We start from the raw sequence: 16,908 nt of genomic DNA on the forward strand, positions 1-16,908 counted from the left end.
AGTTTTCAGAGTTTCACCATATAACTATTTCTGGATAATTTTCAATATAAGTCTCAATTTTATGGGTATTAAAAATATCCAGGATTCTAAACCAATGGGTACAAAAACAACAAAATTAACCATAAAAAGTCTTCACACACACATATGGGGACTTTACGTTGGTCTGAAACCTTCATAATTTCAAATTTACTATGTTCAGAGGGTTCTTAGTAAAATCTTTTTTTAAAAATATATTTTATTGATTTTTTACAGAGAGGAAGAGAGAGAGATAGAGAGTTAGAAACATCAATGAGAGAGGAACATCGATCAGCTGCCTCCTGCACACCCCCTACTGGGGATGTGTCCGCAACCCAGGTACATGCCCTTGACCAGAATCGAACCTGGGACCTTTCAGTCCGCAGGCCGACGCTCTATCCACTGAGCCAAACCGGTTTCGGCAGTAAAATCTTGTGATGTGAAAATAATTGTTTTGATCCAAAAATCTAGAAAAAGATTGCATGCCAAAGTTAGGGTTAGTCATAGAGGGATATACATAACAATTACTAGGAGACTAGAAATGTTGGTGGAGTTGGTCAAGGTGAGAACTATGTATATTAGCAACCAGATGCATCAGGTAAGAAAAAAATATTTGGAAACAAAGGGGAGAAAAAAATGGTTTGCTCCTAAGATAGTACCACAGATAGTAGAGATCTTGTCTTGGCTTCAGTCTTCCTGTCACAAAATGTCCTACAAATTCATCTGTGTTTCCTGGGGTGCACTGCCCTGACCTCAACCTTCTCTCCCCGCCTCAGAGAAACTGCTAAAAAGTCTCTTAACTGTCAGCAAGATTTTACGATTTTGCTCTCTTTGAGTTTGGAGCTGCTCTAGATAATCTGTGAGCAACTCAACTTGGACGATTCTGTCCCTTTAAGACTTTTGAGGTGAAATGTCAGGTAATTGTCTTCACCTGTCGGAGCTCCATGACATGAACGGCTTCTTTAAAGAATACCTGAGATGATGGAGCTAGGTTTCTTATTTTTATTTTGTAATTTATATTGATCCAGTTGCTGAGGAGATGGGACGACACTGCAAATCCAGTTTTGGGAGTTCACGTTTTCCTCAGGCATGATCTTGAGTTCTCTTGCATGCCTGGTGCTGATTCCCATCTTTCACAGCCTCTGCAGACTGACCAGAGACTTGCAAATGAATGAAGCAAAGGTAGCCTTCATGATTGATAGGTTGCAGGACTGGAATTCTGGAGGAGGGCAGTGGGAACAGGCAGCCACGTATGGAGAGAGCATCAGCCCCAGAAGCCTGTGTGCCAGACGAAGGCAGGCCCCTTGCAGAAGCCAGCTCTGCCCTGCGTGCTCAGCCCTGGCTGCATTTAACAGCCCTTTGAAGTAAATGGGGGTCATGGAATGAACACCAAGATGTTTATTCTAAGAGTCTCCTGTCTGATTTTCTCAGAAAAGCTACCCTTGTCCTTGAACTCCAAGCCTATGGGTAGAGAAAATAATCAGGGTTTTGAACGTACAAATGGACATGGAAACTTCGGTCTAAGAAGACCTCTAACCCACCCTGAAGGAAGACACAACCCAGACCCGCCTTGCAAAAAAGACCAAAGCCAACTCTTAATTCATGGCTCATGGTGCCCAATGGGGGAATGCTAGGAGGGAATTTAAAAAAAGAAAAAGAAAAACAGAAAACAAGGCTTTCCTTGATGCTTTGCAGAAGTTACTCAAAGAACCCCACTTTCTAAACCACATAAGCAAATTAGCCCCTGTCCATATACTCAGACTCTGATAGAAAGTGGACTCCGTCTAGGAGAAAGAAGAGTATGGGCAAGATAGGCTTAATGTTAAAAGGATGTGATACTGCATTGAGGAGGCATTTATTCTAACAGAATGCATGTGATCTTATGAAACTTCTCAATTTTCTAAGAAAAATTGAGGGTTGGGGACACTGAGAAGAACTCTTTAGGGATCAAAGGCACCTTTGTTTTGTTTCTTTGTCTGATCGATGCCCCAAGGCTACGAGAGTATCACTATAGTGTTTTGTTTTGTTTTTTTTATAGAATGCAGTTTAGTTTCCCTGATACCCTTCAAGGACCCTCACCATCCTTCCTCAATCCTTAAAAGGCCCCTGCTCTCCATTAGACCATCAGGATTTACCAGACCCCTGCTAAGTAGCCACCACTATGGACTTTCAGAAAAGTGTGTAACTGTGTTCCCTTCTCTCAAGGAGGTTTCAGTCTGTTTGGAGAAATAAGATTAATATACATGAAACATTTGATGTTGATGCAATTCAATCTACTGTTTGGCTCTTTAAACACTTGAATATATAAGGAATTATAACATCCTCTCAGAAAAAGAGGAACAATCTCTGTGGACTAGGAAAAAGTAAAGGTGAAGGTGGTCTTCTCTGTGCCCTCCTGGTCCTTCCTCTCCTGTCTGGAGAGGTAGTACAGTGTGGTGTTAAGGGAGGGGACTCTAGAGCCAGACACTTTGGGTCTAAATCCTTGTTATCTAACCACTATTTGGTTGAACAGTTTTCTGATCCTTTCTGTGACGCATCAATCCCATCTATAAAATGGAGATGAACACAGTACCTACCTCATAGAGCTATGATGAAGCTAAAATGAGTTAACATATGTAAAGTTTGTAAAATGGAACCTCAGCCGGCCAATGAGTTTCAGCTATGGATATGTCATAGCCCTTGAACATTACCCTCTGCAAACCAGGGGAGCTGGAATAAAAGGACTCCAAGGAATTTTCATATTTTGGTCCCCTCCTCCCACCCCATGTTCCCAGTTCTAAGAATCTCTAAGATGGCAATCTATTAATACTTGCTGACAGCATCAGGTATTCACTTAGAATTAGATCCCATTCTAAGCACCATATGTGTATTAACTCATGTCATCCTTATAATGACTCTGAAGTAAAATAATTTTCTCATTTTTCAGAGAAATAAGTTAAGGCACAGAGAGGTTTAGTAACTTGCCCATGGTCACAAATCAGTAAGTGGCAGAGCCAGGGCTTGTACCTAAGCAATCAGATCCCAGAGCCTGTGGTGGAACTCCAAGGTCATATCTTCTCTCAAGGAGACAACCCCTCATCACCTTTTTCAGAAGCACTAGCTTCTCTCTCTACTCCCAATGGACTCCTCCATTGTTTACTGAATAAGATGCTATCTGTATTCCTAGTTTTAGCACATGCCTATGCCTTTCTCCTCTTCCTCCTATATCCAAATCTACCCATCCTTCAAGACTGGACCACCTCCCTGAAACAGCCCTTTCCTGACTCAGGTCCACAGGAGCACCCATCATCCTGTCTCCTGCACCCTCCCAGGTGTTCTAGTTGGCTTCCTCAGCATCCTGCTGGGTGGCATCAGCTCTCAACAGAGAAAGGAAACCCCAGCTGCTGCTCAAAAAGGAGCACTGAACATAGAGCTGGTGCAGCTGCTCTGGGAAATGGTTGCCTTTCTCTCTCTCTTTCTCTCTCTCTCTCTCTCTCTCTCTCTCTCTCTCCTCCACCACCCCCACCATCCTCCAAAATGAACTTCACAAATGCCTGTGGCCAGTGCCTTCGGTCAGGCCATCATCATGCACATACTCTTCAAATAAGGTGAAAGCCAACCCAACTGTTTTTATGAGATTCATTAAACAAAAGAATAGACAGAATCGAATTTTAATTTTAAGAGAAGTGGATAATACCTGCCAAGGACTAGTTTTTATAGCTGTCTTCTCTTCTTGGACTCCCACATCCAGAGCACAGCCCAGAGCAAAAAGGTAGGGGGCAGGGGGAGGGAGAGAAAAAAGGAAAAAAATGAAGGAAGGAGGGAGGAAACAGAAAAGGAGAGAGAAAATTTAAGTGGAGAATTTGAAATTAAAAGAAGAGGGGGACTCAGTAGAAGGAAGGAGAAAGACCAAAAACAAAGGAATGGAGAAAAAAAGTGTGAAATGAAGAAGAGAGGAATTTGGGAAGAATGATGTATAAAGAGGGGACTTAGAATGAAGGGCATATGAAGGATGCAGGAAGGACAGAATGGAGCTACCAGTTCCCCTGCCCTGGGCCTGATAGAGGCATCATGTTACCCACCAGCTGTAAGGCAGGTCACTCTCTTTACTGAAGATGAGCTATGAATGTTTACAATGCTTGTGAACAACCATGGCACCAGGCCCCAAGTGAGATAGAAAAGTGGAGGATGGGGCACAGTTCAAGGTTCAGAGGTGGACATGGATGTGGCCAATAAAGGGGAGGTTATGAAGAGATGAGCCTGCCAAAAGCACAGCTCCCCCCGGTTCACCTACATGAGGGAACAATTGATAAGATGTCTCAGTGGGATTCTAAACTGTCTTGTTATCTTAGAAGAGAAGATGGCTGATCCTTTACAGACCCCACTGCTAATACAGAGAGCCGTCATCAGCCCATTAGCTTTTCTCCAGAACACCCTGAAGGTCCCAGGCAATGAGCCAGTACAGGTGGGAAGATAGATGGATTCCCAGCTGAACTGAACACCTCCAGATGCCAGCTCTGTGGCCCTCCTGACTGTGACTTTAGGAGCTTCTTCAGGCTCTCAGCAGACGTACCTGGGACCTTAGGTTTGGCCTTAGGAGTCAATCATTCCTCCCACTGAGGACCAGCATTCTGTAGTGAATCAACACTCCAAATAGTGTTGCACTAAAGTTCCAGTAGTTTCCTACCGCCCAAGGCATAACCAGAGTTTATCTGGTTCTGATCTACACTGTGGTTTAATGTCACACTTCTCCCTCTGCCACTCCATCCCCCACCCAAGTTTTCTTTTGTTCTATATTTGTCTTTATTCTTCAAAATATAATCAATTTCACTTTCTCGCTGGAACTTTCACTACCTTCTCCAGCTAGCAATAACTCCCTCTCTTTCCTCTGCAGTCTATAGCTCTGTTGCATATATTAGTTTATTTCTTGTTACTTTTCCTACCATTAATTTTCCATGGGCACAATGTAATGTAGTATGCGCGATGGCAAGATCACATCTTGTATTTTTTGGACACTCCTGAATACTAAGCAGTAATTGTACATACTAAATACTCAACAAATGTTTGGGAAATCATTTTTCTTTTACACATCTGGTTTGGCCCTACAGACCTCAACTCCAAAGTTGCTGCCTTTATTATATACCTTCTAAGGTTTTGAGGGAGAAACTAAGAAGAGCAATAAAAAAAAGTTTGGTAATACCTATTAAAAATTGGACCATATCAAGAATCAAATGTCTCATGCTATGATGAACGGGGTTGGGACAAGATGTGACTGTCACCACCAACACTGAGACTTACTTGCCTTCTCTTTGGATTTACCTCCTTTATTAAAGGACCTGGTGGATTATTTACGGGTTCACTCACATAGTGCTGTTTATGCTACCTCCATGAGCCCCCCGATAGCAGAGCAAATCATCAGATCAATGAAATTCATCATGGGACTGGATGGGACCACGCAAGGTAAGCAGGACTGCAGTGAGCATGGCTCCCGTGAAATCCTTTCTAGACCTCTCCTTGTCCTTTTGCCCCATCAGTTTTCCACTTCTGTAATATATACCTTTGACTTAACGTAACTCAATTTATAAGTCAACCCATCTGTACATAAATAGTGCCTGATACACATTATACATAGTTACACATATGTAGTAGAACTGCTGTCAGTGCACAAAAAAAGGAATGCTTTTTTAAAGCAATGAAAACTTTCTCATTTGCTTCTTAATGTGATCAGCAAATTTGGATAATTTTGTGTATTAGTTCTGTTTAAAATGGAGCAAATAATGCCGTGTATTTGCCTGTGCTTTCTCAGGACTATTTGTCATATTTTTTTAATCTTTCTACCCATCTTCCCTTTGTTCTTTCTTTCTGCCTTTCTTTCTTTCATGGGAAAGGAAATCCACCATTGGCCATTGAGAATATATGGACAAACCAACACACAATGAAAACTTTCCAGCCATTTCTTTGGCATTGGGTCACCATAGCCAAAGTTTGCCACTTGGCTCAACCCAAATGAGCTTAATCTTCTTTTTGAAATATTGTTTCATCAAAACTTCTTGGAGGTCTCCTTCTATCTTTCAGATATAATTTATAGATCTTCTACTGCATATCATAGTGCAAATAACAGTGGTGAATTAGTCACTTCTTGCTGCCAGACATCTGGCGAATGCATTCATGAAAGTAGCGAATTATACGGGACCAGAACTGGCCACTGGGCTGAACAATCCATGTGCCCCACCCTACCTCCCAGCTGATGTGCAGTCCTATTATTTAGTTCAGCCTTACAAGCCTACTATTTCAGTGGAAGCCTACAGAAATCCATCATTCTTCAATTTTATCAAAGCAGCAGGATAGCCACATACAAATTTTACCTAGAAGCCTACTATATAAAATAGATTAGAACAGGGTTGGTCTGTTCTAATCTCCAAACTGGTGGCCCCTGAGACCTTTCTACTGTGTCCTAGTGATCCCCCCAGGTCACTAGTTTGAAAACTCCCAAAATAGACCTTTTTTCACAAAGCCAGGAAGATGACTCTCAGAGTGACCTTGTTCCTCCTCCATGTAAAAGACAGCTATTGATTGATCTCTAGGGTCCCTTCCAGCCTTGTCTTTTGGGTTTTATTATTCCATGTCTTATTGAACAGTCTGAGTGAAAAAGGAAATGAAAATCCAATCTAGGGAAGCCACGTGGTATGATGGTTAAGGGCATAGACTGAAAGCAACTCCTTGGCTTTGACACCTGGAATACTACTTACTCACTGTGTGGCCTTGGGCAAATGATTAACTTTTCTGTTTAACCCTGGTTACTTCTCTATGCTTCGTTTCCTCTGCCTGTAAAATAAGGGGATTATTACTGATGTGTCAATGGTTTTGTGAGACATGTAAAATACTTAAAATTGTGTCTGCAAACAATTATATAGTAAGCATTATATAATTGCTCGCTATGTTATTGGCTGTTATTCCTGAGGTGTTCAAGAATTTAGACCATATTTCAAGGGTGCTGTAGGAAGGATTCTTATGATGGAAGTGGAGTAAGACTACATGTACTCAAGGTCCTGGATTAGTCAGAATAAGTTATGCTGCCATAACAAGTAAACCTTGAAATTCCCAGTGGCTTAACAAAACCAAGGTTCATTTCTTGTTTGTACCACACCTATTACAAATCAGATAATTCTCTACAAAGTTTGCCTCTATGGGGGCAGTAACTCACACTGCTGCTAGCTTGAGGCTTGGCCATCTCAGCATATGGCCTCCTTGGGCACCATGGTGGAGAGAAAGAAAGCATCAACCTGGAAGTGACACTTATCACCTTGCTTGCAGCCCACTGGCCCAAACTAGTCACATGGCCACACCCACATTTGGGGAGCTTAGTATATTAAGGGATATGGATATGACGTGGATAAGCAGATATCTTTCAATCTTTTAAAACTGAAGCTAGAAGTAGAGCTCCCCCATTCCCACGTGAGTTCTCATGATGAGTATAAAACTGGCCTGGCACCACTGCTTTCTCATGATGCCAGTTAATGATCTTGAACTTCACCCACTTCTTCATGGAAAACAGTGATTTGAGATTTATGCTAAACAAGCAGGTTAAGTGAATTGTCTTGCAATGAACAGAATTATCCTTTGTCTTATTTTAGAGATGAATAGCTAGAAAAAAAAGTTATTCTAAAAATTTGCATATTTCTTAAGCCCTTTTGTGTGTATGTTGTCAGAACTAGATGATTATATGTACTCAACTTGACAGTCATCTTCTTTCCTCTGGATTGCTTTACCACTTCATCCCAGACAGAACTCGCTCTGTGTATCTGGTCACAGTTGGAGATTGGCAGAAAAATTACATTAAAGACATAACCATTTCTCCTTTGATAATTGTCTATCAGCAATTTTTACTCCTCTGCAGAGGGAGATATTTTCCTTGTTTGTTTGTTTTCTCTCTTTGCCTTAAAATTAAATAATTATTTGGTTATTATTTCTCACCTCTCAGTTCAAGTTCCTCACCTCACTCCTCTCACAAGAGAGAAATAAGTAACAGAGAAAGCTATGTGAACAGCTAGTTTTCTTAGAACTGAGCTAGGAGAGCCAGGGAGAAAGAGAGGACAGTTTCTTTTCAAAGGAATGAACAAAGGAAAGTAATAGGAAAGAAAATTGACAGTCATCAGCCGAGTTTCAGATGGTTCTGCCTGACACGTCTTTTGAAGAATTCAAAGGCACAGCTGACTGATCATGCTGGCCTCATTTACGACAATGCCTGCTTTAAATAAAATGAGCAGGACAGGTTTGGAATATTGCGCTAACTCACCCCTTTCTGCTGAGATAGACAGACTCTCAGGGTAAAGTTGCCCAACACTCAAAGGGAAGCACTAGGTCACCCCAAAGCTGCCTTCCAGGATAGGATCTAAGAAAGAGGGCCCGGCTCCAAGCCTTTATCCCCAGCCCACTCCGCTGCTACTGTGATTGGAGCCTTTCAAGGCTTTGTGTCGGGTGGAGTTTGGGGAGCGTTGGCCAGATCTCTTCCTTGATGAATGTCTTCACTTTAATCTGCAATGCAAAGCCATGCGCTTCAAAGAAAGGCGAGCTACAGGAATAAGGTCAATATTCCTTTGAAGCCAAGGTTCAAAGATGAAATAGAAGTCCCAGTGAAATGACAGTGTTTATGCACAAACAGCCACCTCCACTCTGCAGCCTGGTTGCTGGGGGAGTTAATGCACACAGTCTGGGGGGCTGCGGGCCTGTCGCTGGCGCGTGGGTACCACATGCACGGAGGCCCGTTTCATCTCCTGGCCTGTCACTCCGTGCAGCACAATGAGCCCAAAGTGAAGATTTGGTTTCTCCATCCTAATGGATGTTGGGTGGTCCACCAGCCAAACCAAGGCTATCAGCCTTTGAAGAGCTAAAATGTGTCTTGAATTAATTCGGTGTTCCTCTGAGTGTCAAAGCCCGTGCTCAGCTTAATAAATACGTCGTGACTCAACTTCCATCTCTCTGGCTTACTCGATTTCAGTGCGGGTGTCTATGCCAAACAAGGTCGAGGGGATGTTTATGGTACCTCAGAGGAGTGGGAGCCTAGAATCAGTTCTACATAAGTTGTGGCCACTGTGGTCCTTTGTGTTTGGGCACCTTCAATGATTGGCATCACTTTTAAAGATTGCAGCTCGCTCATTTTCCTCATCTAGACCAGTGGTTCCCAACCTTTCTTTGGTCATGCCCCACCTAAGCATCTCTAAAATCCTGATCCCCCCCACACCATGACATATAATTCTTATCATTCAAAAAGTGAACTCCTATTCATGTGAAGGAAGCATCAAAGGTCATTAGCTTGGTCTAAACAAGCTTCCAAAAAACATGGCATCCATGAAAGAGAAAAATAAAAGAACAAAAGGACAGTTGAATTACCGAGGAAGAAATCACTAAGAAATTTAAAAAATAATAATAATAATATGAAGCAATATGAAAAAGTAGCAAAATTTCAAAACATTTAATGGAGAACTAAAATGCATAAATATGTCACAATGTATATTTATATACTATATATGAGGCCCTCGAACCATACAAAATGCAAAAAAGATGACTGTTAATAACTCATCTAGAATTGCCACCCCTTAAAAATCAAGTTGCCCCCCTGTGAGGCATGTGCCTCACATTGGCACCCACTGATCTAGACAGACAAGGCACAAGCAGGCACAGGAGGGTGAGCCCCAAACCACACCAATGGCCCCCTGAAGCAAGCATTGTCAACAGTTCTCTTTTTATTTATTTAATATTTGTAGCTTTTCAATGAATCAGTCAACATTCTTTTCAAGCTCTTAATGGTGGCCCTGCCTCCCAGCCCTCCCTTCCCCAGCTCTGGGCACCGTTTCACTTCTGAGACAATGGAGGTTGTATCACAAGGAGGATTAAGGGGTGTGTTCTGCAGCCGGACTGCTCAGGGCCCAGTTCCCTGCCCCCCATTTGCTCCATGATTGGCAAGGTGCTTACTTTCGTTAGCCTCTGTTCCTTTATTGTAAATTGGGGTTGTCAGGAGGATTCAATGATGTCATGTAGATAATGAACCTAGCATGATGCTTGATGCACAGTTAACAGTTACTGTTGTTTTTAGCTCATCTGATTTCTTCCCTTCTCTGCATTTTTCAGTTGTTTTGCCCATTCTGTCTTTCCCTCAGACCTCAGACCTGCTCCAACAGCAGGTCCCACAGGACTTCCTTTGACACAGATCCAGTCCAGAATCCGGTCACTTCTTACCACACCCACCCCTCCTTCCAGCAGCTCTCACCGGGATTACTGGAGACTCCAGGAGAGTCTTCCTACTTCTGCTCTTGCTTTTTTATGACTTGTTCTCCAAACAGAAGCCAAAATTCTATTTTAAAAAAGGTAACTCAGACCAAATCACTCCTCCACTCAAAACTTTTCATTGCTTCCCACCTCAGTGGAAAGTCTGGACTGTGGCCTTCAAGCTTCATGATATGGTCTGTCATTTTCCACCACTCTTGCCCTTCTTGGTCCATTCCAAGCAGCTGGCATCCTTGCTTTTCCTGCAATGCAGGGAGCAGCTTTTGCTGGCCTCTCTGGAACAGAATCTCCGAGCATTATCTGCATGGCCCACACTCTTCCTTTCCTCTCATCTTAGCTCAAAATCAGCCAATGAGGGGAGCAGCACCATCTTAAATTGTACACCCTCCAGGCCCTCCAATTCTCCTCACCTTGCTTAAGTATTTATAGCATTTACAAGTGCCTAAAAAGATATAGATAGATAGATGATAGATAGATGATAGATAGATAGATAGATAGATAGATAGATAGATAGATAGATAGATATGTCTATCTAGATCTAAATATACTTGTCTTCTGTTTACCCTCAATCAATTGTAAACTTCAGGAATAAAGGCATTTGTCTATTTTATTCAATACACTTAGAACAGTGCCTGGCATTTCAGATACTCAACAAATATTTGTTAAAAGCTAGAATCCTTCTGTATTTGCCTCTTAACTCAGCAAATAAACTGCCCTTATCTCATTCACATCTCTGTGTTTGATTCTCTCCCTTTCCACCTTCTAAAACCACTGGGCCCGCTTCTCAACCATGAACTTATTCATTTCCTTCAACCTAAAGAGCCTTCCCCTACCTCTTCTCCGTCTTCAGACAGCCACTGAGTTGCATCCCTTCCATTGATGGATATAAAAGCTTCTTGGAAATATGGCCTGTTCTGCTCTCTCTCCCCTCCTCCTCCCCACTCAGTGTTCGGCACCCTCACCCTGTCTTCTGCCCATTTCCAGGCCTGCTTCCTCAAATAGCCCCCTTGTCCACCTACCCAATTGGCCCTTCTTCAACCAGATTTGATGGACCCCTCTGCTTAGTTCTCTCTATTTGAAAACAGTCTTCTCTTCATTATGAAAATATTATTTTTTTAATGTTCTGTCTGGTCTTTCTCTTTTTTTTTCTATTAGGCCCCTTCCCTGTCTGCATTTGCCAGAATTTCCTCTGCTGTTATCTTTACATTCTGCACAACTGTGCACTCTTTTCCTTTCCTTTATGTAGAAGCATGGTTCTCAAACTTGAGCATATATCAAAGCCATCTGGAAGGATGGTGAAAACTGATTGCTGACCCTGCCCCCATAGCCTCTGATTCAGAAATTCTTGTAGCAACTCTCATAAGCTCCCAGGTGGTGCTGATCTTGCCGGTCGGGAACCCACACTTTGAGAACCACTGCCATATAATGACCTCATAATCAGTCATCCTCTCCCTCATCAGGCACCAATGGATTGTGTATTTCTTATGGCTAAAAACCATCAACATATCACCAGGAGTCAGCACAGTGCTTGACACATAGTAGGCCTCCAGTACATATTTTCAAGTTGAATTAAAAAGAAATATGCTAAGCTCCAATTGTGCATTGCCATGAGTGGGTGCTAATGAAATATCTGTTATGAACATCTTTTCATCAAAAGATGGCAGCAGGATCTCTAAACACTTAATATTGGCCATCTCAGCAACTGGACTTGCTCACCAAGATCAGCCTTTTCCTTGGACTTCTTGCCTATGTTCATGCTCCTGACATTCATATGCTAATTAAATGCCATGGATGTCGGAAAAAGTGGCCTCTGTGTTCCCAATCATCTGAAGTGATGGGACTACCTGATAGAAGAGAGAAAATGTCCACAAACTATTGTATAGTAATGGTTCTCAATGTGTGGTTCCTGGACCAGCAGCATAAGTATCGCCTGGGAACTTAGGAGAACTGCAGCAAGCATTCCTGAATCAGAAGTTCTGGGCAGGGCAGGACAGCAATCTGTTTTCATCTTCCCTGCAGGTGACTCTGATATGGGCTCAAGTTTTAGAAGCAAGTTTCTATGTAAAGCAGGGGTGGGGAATGTCTGGCCCTAAGGCCAGATAAGGCCCTTGAGATCATTTGGTCTGGCCCTGCCAAGGCATTAGGTGTGAGTTAATTAAACATTTGACCAAAAATAGCAGGCTAATTTTTAAGTTGATAATTTTGAATGGCCTACGAATGATGTTATAAATATCCAAACGTCCCTTGACAGAAAAAAAGGTTCCCCACCCCAGATGCAAAGGAAGGAAATAGGTGAGGGTATTGTGCAGCAGAGAGAACAGAGGATAGAATTTTGACAAATGCAGACATGGATAGATGACCTAGCAGGATAGGAGGAGGAAGAACAGAAAAAAATAAGAGAAAACCCAGAAAAAAAGCATGAAACACATTTTAATCTACTTATTTAAACCCCTCTGTTTCCTCAACCCTGTTCACTTATTCACTGCAAGCACCTCACCTGTTCCTCTCATGCCTGTGACCACTCTGGTATCAGGAATAGCCAAGAGCTTTAAGCCCTCAGGAAGCATATGTGCCTCACAACAGGCTCCCCCTTGAACCTGTGCCTTCAAGTAACTTTTGGAAGTATGTAAAGTCATTAAGAGTTTATGGTCACAACAAGGGTTATATTATTTGATTTGATAGTAGGCATCTGGTAGAGATATGACCATTTCTGTAATAACTCATGTCTCTCGGTATGGACAGGGCACTATCCATATAGTTAAATTACTTATCTCTTCAGTGCATCTTCAATAGGTGGAATCCAGTGGGTGAGAAAGGAAATCCTTAATGGGCAGCACTGCTAAGTTTAAATTATTGCAAGTTAAGTTTACAATCAATTATGACAAATTCATAACTTAGAAAGAATGGCTTTTCCTCCAATATGTACTGGAGTCTGCTTAACTTTACACTATAATTATCACCCTCCCATTGGCTAGTCATTCTCCTGCTGTGATGGTTACAATTTGATAAAACAGTGCTGAAATGATATTGGCACTTTTCTAAGAAAGGTGATCTGCTCCTATTCTTGTCACACTTCCAAGTTCATATTCATCAAGCATCTTAGACACTATCAATCAAACTTAGATATTACCCACAGAATTACCTCAATTCCCCACTTTCAATCTGAAGAAAAAGCTTACTAAGCCTTTCAGAGTGTGGACTCCCAGCTTTTGGTGAACTTCAGAAAGAAGGTCAATAAGAGAAGGATGAGGAAACTGAGGCTGAAAATCAGTGCCTGTGGCCATGTGCCAACACAAGTGAGCCTTCCTCAAGCTCAGCTTCCTTTGCCCTTTAGGAAACTAAAAATGTGATCCGCCCAGCACCTGAGGAGAAGTATTAAATAGACATACTCCCTAACCGTGGGCCTCCTCACACTAAATCTTTTCTGGGGTTTTAAGTTCTTGCTTGACTTGGGAAGTAGTCAGAACATTCCGTCTGTGAAGAAGGTGTTACCTCGGCCCTAGGACTCTGTTTGCACATCACATGCTGCCTTTGGCAGGTCCAGGGAATGAAGGCTCAGTTAATGGGATTATTTTTCCCCCTCTGAGTATCTGGCTCTGGGAGGAAGACTCTCCATCCCTGAACTGGGGAAGAGATGTTCTTTAAATCAACATGATGGTAACATTATTGTATGGTAAGATTGCCTATTCTAAAATTAAAACGGAATATTTCCTCCTTTCATTGCAAAAATCCCTGGTTCTATTAACTGGGAAATCCGAGGGGCTAAAGATGGCTGCAGTTTCTATACAAAAAGGAACTAGCAATGGAGAGAGGGCATGTGTTCTGTTAGTTCAGTGGTTCTCAACCTCCCTAATGCCGCGACCCTTTAATACAGTTCCTCATGTTGTGGTGACCCCCAACCATAAAATTATTTTCGTTGCTACTTCATTACTGTAATTTTACTACTGTTATGAATCGTAATGTAAATATCTGATATGCAGGATGTATTTTCATTGTTACAACTTGAACATAATTAAAGCATAGTGATTAATCACAAAAACAATATGTAATTATATATGTGTTTTCCGATGGTCCTAGGCGACCCCTGTGAAAGGGTCATTTGACCCCCAAAGGGGTCGCGACCTACAGGTTGACAACCGTTGTGTTAGTTGAAGGAGTTTCGATCCCGTTCAAAAACACAGATAAGTCAAAAATTGTCACAGATAAAGTTTTTCTTAGCCCCACAAAGAAAGAGATAATTTTTCTACAGAATAGAAACAAATAACAAAAAACAATGGGGGCCTTCTCTGATTTTCCAGTGCTGTGTCAACCTCCCTCATATCTGATCCCTTGGCCACCACACAGACCTTCCTTGCTGCTGATACTTGAGCTCATCTCTCAGAACAGGCCCAGACTGAAACGTGGGGCCTAGATGATATACGGACTCAGAACAACTTGGAATGGGGGTTCATCTGGAGTGGTCCTCCTTGCTCCTGTCACCAACCCAGCAGGACCTTCCCTAACCACCCTTTCTAAAATATCAGCACCTTCCTTGTGGGTTACTCTGTCTACTCTCTTATGTCAACCATGTTTTCTTCATAGCACTTAGCATCACCTGAAATTATGTACTTGTCTCTTCAATTATTGTCTGTCTCCCCAGGAGGATACAAATGTCATGAGGGCAGGAACACTGTCCTCAACCTCAAGCAGTACCTGTTGGCTGAGTGAATGACCTCATTCAGTGTAAGCTTTGGGCATATCCCATCAACTACTCAGCAGGCATTGGTACCTCTAGTATGCAGGCTCCTGGTGGTTCCTCTGTCTGGAAGGCCCTATCTCTCTCCACAACCCACTATACCTATTCTATATCTTCTGAGCCCCTGTTCAGCCTTCTAAGCCCTATCTCCATGGCTACAGTCAGAAAATAAACCTTGCCTTCTCAGTCTCATGCAATCTAACGCTTTTATAATGGTAGTCATACACACCCCACTCTGGTCTTCAAATAGGTAGTGATTAGTTAATTGTGCCTTAAGAATCAAATATGTGAATGAATGAATATTGAGTGACCTGGTTTGGTGTTTGAAGCAGATTTCTGGGCAAAGCTTAGAATCTAATCATTATCTGTAAACAATTAAGATATTATGTTTTTAGCTGTAGAATTATTTTGTTTTAAATACTAGAGTTATAATCACTTCCTTTATGGATTCATGCATAGGCCAAAATCTAAAGTTCCTTTTCTATTCTTCTGATAACTGATATTCTTTTAGTAGCTTTGTCTAGATACCATCTAATAGAGAGGTGAGTAAGCTGGATAATTCAAGACAATGATGTCCAAATAGCAGAAGCAAAATGGAGTTTTCTTTTATTATCCAAGCTGTTAGCTGAATCCTTCACTTAAGGTTTCCTATGGAGATGCCATACAAAGCTCAAAGGCACATTTGACCTTTTTATATACAGTAATCGGCAAATACTGGGCACCAGCTAATCTGTGTCCAAGTTGAAGTGCATTTCTGAAATAGAAGAGAGTAGGTTCATTCTTAAGTATGAAAAAATTACATTTTCCACAGAATATTCTGGAGGGTCTTCCTCCCATCCTCTTCCCCATGTTCGTGATGATTTGCACTTAGGATTTTTTTCAGTTAATAAACTTCATGTTTTCATGACATCACTTGGCAACAAATAATAAGAGGTTGAAAAACTAAAATTCACACAAAAAATGTATAGTTTCCCTTTACACCATACAGCCAATGAAAAGTAGAAGGCATGAAGGTTTTGATTCCTTGAAAATTATATGGTACCTTTCTTTATAAGGCCATATTACTTAAGGTAAATCAGTGAATTAGTTAACTATAGCAGACTAGCCCCAACATATCAATGGCATAACACAATGGAAATCTATTTTTTGCTCATATCAAATCCAAAATGGGTGTTCCTGTTGAGCAGTTTTCTCTTCCAGGAACCCAGCCTCCTTCCCTCTTGTGCAGCAGTTCTCAACCTGTGGGTCGCGACCCCTTTGGGGATCGAATGACCCTTTCACAGGGGTCACCTAAGACCATCGGGAAACACATATGTAATTACATATTGTTTTGTGATTAATCACTATGCTTTAATTATGTTCAATTTGTAACAATGAAATTGGGGGTCACCACAACATGAGGAACTGTATTAAAGGGTCGCGGCATTGGGAAGGTTGAGAACCACTGCTCTTGTGGCACCTTCAGCTTAAACATATGACTTCCAAGATTGCCACCAACATGGTAAGGAGAATCGAGGATCATGTGTGTGATGTTTTCAGGAGCCATAACTAGAAAGGCACATTTTATTTCTGTCCACATTCTATTGGCCATAACTCAGTCACATACCCTTGCCTAACCACAAAGAAGCCTAGGAAATGAAGTCAACTGTCTTCCTTGGCCAAGGAAATGGGTTCAGTGAATAGCTAGCCAGTCTTTGCTTCCGTACTTAACCTCAGTCCAGCACGTTCTTTCCCCCGGCTTTCAGATGGGTGTACACTGTAGGAAGGCATTGTATATTTTAGACAGTTTCCCGATGTTTCTCTATTGACTTAGTAAATAAACTCTTGACCTGGAATGGAATAAAAGTAGCTACGGACAAAAGAAAAACAAAGTCCAAAGGGCTGACGATGAAGCT

The 16,908-nt window shown here is 41.9% G+C and overlaps 1 protein-coding gene across 1 annotated transcript in view; it reads left to right on the forward strand.

The window, feature by feature from the left end:
- SPTLC3 (serine palmitoyltransferase long chain base subunit 3) overlaps window positions 1-16,908 on the forward strand; it is a 128,224-nt gene that overhangs the window by 87,331 nt on the left and 23,985 nt on the right. The window contains exon 9 of the mRNA XM_006758100.2: window positions 5,328-5,454. Coding sequence (XP_006758163.1) covers window positions 5,328-5,454 — 127 coding nt within the window. The remainder of the gene's footprint in view (window positions 1-5,327; window positions 5,455-16,908) is intronic.

This window comes from Myotis davidii, unplaced genomic scaffold, assembly GCF_000327345.1.
Source record: "Myotis davidii unplaced genomic scaffold, ASM32734v1 scaffold32, whole genome shotgun sequence".
Lineage (NCBI taxonomy): Eukaryota > Metazoa > Chordata > Mammalia > Chiroptera > Vespertilionidae > Myotis > Myotis davidii.